This window comes from Musa acuminata, chromosome BXJ2-4 (assembly GCF_036884655.1).
Source record: "Musa acuminata AAA Group cultivar baxijiao chromosome BXJ2-4, Cavendish_Baxijiao_AAA, whole genome shotgun sequence".
In the NCBI taxonomy this organism is placed as follows: domain Eukaryota; kingdom Viridiplantae; phylum Streptophyta; class Magnoliopsida; order Zingiberales; family Musaceae; genus Musa; species Musa acuminata.
Genome location: NC_088341.1, coordinates 23,844,554 through 23,849,823, shown reverse-complemented (window position 1 = coordinate 23,849,823; position 5,270 = coordinate 23,844,554). Strand labels below are relative to the sequence as shown.

Here is a 5,270-nt window from a genome sequence, read left to right as displayed (position 1 = left end):
TTCCAATCCAGGCGCGCCTCTCGCCCCCTCAAGGACCCCACGGCACGCCTTGATGGGGGGGGGGGGGGGGGGGGGGGAAGTGATAATGCATACTTCGGACTCATGCCACATCACAATTGATACCACGCCATGCCATAGCTAAGTCAGCTAGAGAAGCACCCCCCACTCGTCGAGCCAGCAATCGTATCAAGACGCCACTCGGTATGTCCCATCCCGGTAAGCCTGGGACAGCGTCGCATGGCATCATTCCGCACGTCCCGAGACGACGACTGCATAAAGGTACCATCTCATCCCTCGAGGATCAGCCACCATGCCAAACCCGCGTACGACTGACCCTTGTACAATAGTATAAAAGCCCTTGGTCGGTATCCGGCTAGAGAAGGGGAAAAAAAGAGGCAGAATGCAGAACCCCACACTGACTTACTTGTCGAGGGGCCATAATCGATAACGGCCCGGTAGGGGCCTTGAAAACGGTAACGTCCGAGGTGAGGCTATCCCGATCGATATAGGCGTCCTTCCTCCCGACGTGCCAATCAGCATCCCAGCGAAGAGACGTCAATATTGCGGGGCCAACACACCGACTGAAGGGCTCAATCGACACCGGCATTCAGCTCAGCCGACCGAAAACTCCCCACATCGCCCCGTGGACCAGGCCGTGCTAACTCATCAGCCACGACATATCAATAATAACATAATTATAGTTTTTATATTTAGAGAAAATATTATAATATTATATTCTAAAAGAGAGAAAGAACATAAAAGAAACTCTTATTCCAAACCTACAATCTCGAAAGACCTTGTGATTCTAAAAGAGAGAAAGAGCATAAAAGAAACTCTTATTCCAAACCTACAATCTCGAAAGACCTTGTGAAGAAAAAATCATATTCGACAATACACATAAGTAGAAGGAACATATAAAAAACCTGGGTTGAATGAATGGCTTGGAAAATTGAATAAATAAATAAAAAATTCGTGAACGGCAGGATTCGAACCTGCGCGGGCATAGCCCACATGATTTCTAGTCATGCCCGATAACCACTCCGGCACGTCCACAAGATGAGACTCTCGTCTTAAAATTAAATATATTTTATTTAAAAAACTTAGTCTAATTTTTCATTCGTTAATACATATAGATCGTTGAAACGGATTCGAACCTGGTCTGATCGGAACCGCAGTGGAGTTCTTGATTCCGACGCACCGCTTCCGCTTTCCCTTTGCTCCTCCATCCTGACGACCACGACGCGAGGGGAGCCAAAACAAGGGTGAATCGTAAATCCACCCCATCGGGCGCTCTCCCGGCATGGGCAAGCAGGGAAAGGAACGAGCCAAAGCGAGGCGGGAGCAGCGGCTCCAAGAGATCTCCCGGCTCCGGAAGCTACCTTATTCATCTGTTGACAGGTCGGGACCCCTTCGCTCGCCACACGCCCGCCACCCGTTCGTCGAATTGCCTCCCTCTACCGACTCTTTTTCACCCTCCCTTCTTTTGTCCTTCTACTAGATGGTGGTCGTCGGAGACGGTGGCCGTGGTGACGGGCGCTAACCGGGGGATTGGTTACGAGATAGCGCGCCAGCTCGCCGTCCATGGCCTGCGCGTCATCGTCACCGCAAGAGACGCCGATCGTGGCCGTGCCGCGGCGGACGGACTCCGGGGCGAAGGCCTCAACGTGGAGTTTCGGCAGCTTGACGTTTCGCGTCCTGAATCCGTGGAATCATTTGCAAAGTGGATCGCTGAGAAGTATGGCGGACTTGACATCCTGGTGAGGAGCTTTTACATTTTGACGCTTGAATTCTTATGCTGGGATTCTCATCGTGATATTGATGGACAGAGCGGTTCTTTTGATGCGCTTGCCAAATAATTACATGTCAAGGATTCAGTGGTAGAAGACGTAGAACGTTTATAGAACATATTTGGCCGCGCAGTAAGCCGAGAGATGAACTAATGGCATGTGTTAAAGTTTATTCTGCTCTTCCTAGTTCACACTAATTCAATTTGGTTGGATGTCAATTGAGGCGCCTGTGAGCTGGAATGCTTCTCCAGAGCCTATAAAGAAACGATAATGAGGACACAATCAATAGACTCATGAGAGCATTAACACAGGTCAGGAGACATCCCATTTTACCACCTTTTTTTTATGATAAGAATTAGGCCTTGTGAACTCAGACTTAAGGGCCAGCCACATGAAAATTTTATGTTTAAGAACTCATAGAAAATTAGCCTATAAACAAACGACAAGGTGGACATAATCAATAGACTCACGAGAGCATTTACACAGCTCAGGAGACATCCCATTTTACCACCTTTTTTTATGGTAAGAATTAGTACTAAGTGAACTCAAACTTTAGGACCAGCCACATGGCAAATTTATGTTTAAGAACTCACAGAAAATTGCTTCATGTAAGACCACCTCCAGCTGACTGAACCTGTTTTTTTAGTTAGACGTGTTCTATTCTGCAGGCTGGACTGTTTAGTAAATTATTGGTTTCCTACTATGACATAGGACAAGCGATATGCATGTTGCTCTAGTGATGATGTGACGTAAATAAGAGTTTCAAAACAACTAGTGATTAGGTTATAATCATTATGACCCAGGCTGATGAACTCGACAAGCTCTGCAAGTGGCTTAAGAATATTAGTGTCTCGGAGGTGAAAGTGGTTCAAGGTTCTGAGATTGTTGTCGCTACTGAGAGCGTCATTGGTTCCTCCAACAAAAGAAGGTTGAAGCTACTGCCCTTGGCCTTGGTCGGTACAAATTGCTGCTGTTCGAGTGATGGAGGTGGCAGCAGATGGAATTGCATAATCGATGATCAGAGGTGTTGTTATCATTGTAACTGGTACTCCATTTTGGATTATAGGTTTGGCTGTGCCCCTAAAGTGGCAACATGCATGCACATATTTGAGGCATATACAAAGAAGGTTTGTAGACTAGTTGCCTAATGATATGTAAGTATATTTGGATCCATCACTAAGATGTCTGGGACAAGCAAATTTCACAGCCATGACGTGTAGTAGATTCTATCAGCAAATCCATCTAAGAATGAGACTGTCATAGGTGAATTTGATGCAACACGGTTGGTGGGACCACTGGTAGTTATTCGAGTCCTGTGTTATTGCAACTTGTGGAGATTACTCAACTGGTGGTGCTTCCACTGTTTTCTTGTCTCGAGCCACATAAAATTTATTTTGGCACTTCGTCGTGTCAGTCGTGAAAACATGGTTTGATGAAGCTTGTGGCGCAATCATCGTTTTGCACCTTTGCTCAATCTGTTGGATGTTAGGACTTTTTAATTGTATCAGTTGAGTAAATATAGTAACTCATCTTGTTTTGGAAGTGGTCTTCTTTTAGACAACAATTGTGGACATCTCTAAAAGCTATGATGGGGCACAAATCAAGACTTTTTTATATTAAACTATTAGGAATAGATTCTCTTAACTAGGTTTTCTTCATATCAAGGAAGAGCAAGACCTCCAAAGATATAATCAAAGAAATAAATTACTATATATTGCTTAAAATATTAGGAAAAAACAAAGAAAATGACATATTTAGCCTCAAAAAAGGTTTTCAAGCTCTATTGATGAGCTATTACTTATCTATTCCAAATGATAGTCAAACTCATGAAAAAAATAGCTATTTATCTTGCTTCCATTTAGCACTCAGTATCCTCTTTCTAGGATTTTTGGGGATACTGACTGCCGTCGGCAATCCCTTACATGGTCAAAAAAGTCAATATTGACTGCCATTGCCAATCCCTTACATTTAGCATTGGGTTATCCTTTGTACACTTACTCTCAATCATGTTGCAGGTAAATAATGCAGGCGTCAACTTTAACACAGGCGCTGATAATTCTGTTGAGTTTGCTGAAGAGGTCATTGCCACAAACTATTTTGGGACAAAACGGATGATCGAAATCTTTATCTCAATGATGTGTCCTTCTACTTCTGGTGCTCGAATACTGAACGTTAGCTCAAGGCTTGGCAGAGTCAATGGTAGACGGAATGTAAGATGCAGAAACTTTCTAGATGCTTCTCCTGTCTTAAGTAGGTTTGTCAATAATTGTTGTCCACATATGTCCGCATTCTTTTCATGATCTTAAACTAGCGTTCCAAGCGTGTTCAATATGAATCACTCACTTTCATACTTATGCTTTTGTTGGACTCTTGGAAATTGCTTTTCATTTTTTTTTTTCAGAGAGTGGGCGACATGACCTTGAGAGAGCAATTACTAAAAGATGATTGCCTTTCTGAGGAGCTGATTGATGATATGGTCACTAATTTCCTCTGCCAAGTGAAGGAGGGAACTTGGGCATCAAATGACTGGCCTCAGATGTACACAGATTATTCAGTATCAAAACTGGCAGTCAATCTGTTCACCCGACTAATGGCACGGAGGCTCGCCGACAGACCAGAAGGTCATAAGATCTACATAAATTGCTACTGTCCAGGATGGGTGAAGACTGCTATGACAGGTTGGGCAGGAAATACTTCAGCTGAAGAAGGTGCAGATACTGGAGTTTGGGTTGCGTTGCTACCTTGCCAACTATTGACCACAGGAAACTTTTTTGCTGAGAGGCGTGAGATCAGCTTCTGAATTCAATCACCTACTCTAGCCAGTCTGCATTAGCCCTTGAAATGATGGAAACAGCTCGGTATTGAATCAAGCACTTAACTAACCACCGTCAAGGTGGCACTAACCCTATTAGTGTATGTAATATTTATGTAAACTCATGTTTTTCCTTTGGTGCATCAGATATATTGGGTATATTTGTTGTATGTCATTTTTGTTCCCATCGGCTTTGGATTCATATTCAGTTGGAACTTGAAATAAACATATTTATCTTGCAATTTTAAGTTTTCAAATAGATCACAAGCTAGAGTTACGTTGTCTTTGTTGGTTTTGATCTTATGAAATATCAAAGATAAAATTGTAAATTGGGTGTTCGATATAATACTTGTATATGTCTATATCTTTCAACTTTGTTCATGTTTTATATAGCATGTAGAGCTTGCAATAGGATTAGTAACTTCATTTTAGTTGGCTTTTGTAGTCATTTTAAGCTTTAAATATAGGTTGTGTGTAGTTGTCACGCGGAGACAAAACTATATACAAACAAACCATCCAGACAATCATTTTGGGGTTTTTTAAGTTCTGTAAAGTGCTACGGAGTGTCAATCAGCACAATATCTACGAGCTCCCTGAGTTGCATATGGTTGGATGGGCTTTTTAGGTAGTTTCTAAGGTTGGTTTGTTGTTTTATTCTACAATAATGTGGA

The 5,270-nt window shown here is 42.8% G+C and overlaps 1 protein-coding gene and 1 non-coding gene across 2 annotated transcripts; one reads left to right on the top strand and one right to left on the bottom strand.

Moving 5' to 3' along the window:
• Positions 1-971: 971 nt before the first annotated feature.
• On the bottom strand, positions 972-1,053 carry TRNAS-AGA (transfer RNA serine (anticodon AGA)). The gene has a single exon. It is a non-coding gene; the product is annotated as a tRNA-Ser (tRNA).
• Positions 1,054-1,156: 103 nt separating this feature from the next.
• On the top strand, positions 1,157-4,841 carry LOC135610145 (uncharacterized). The gene is made up of 4 exons (XM_065104284.1): positions 1,157-1,398; positions 1,499-1,757; positions 3,803-3,997; positions 4,189-4,841. The coding sequence occupies exons 1-4, from the start codon at positions 1,301-1,303 to the stop codon at positions 4,585-4,587; spliced, it is 951 nt and encodes a 316-aa protein (XP_064960356.1). The 5' UTR covers positions 1,157-1,300; the 3' UTR covers positions 4,588-4,841.
• The last annotated feature ends 429 nt before the right edge of the window (positions 4,842-5,270 follow it).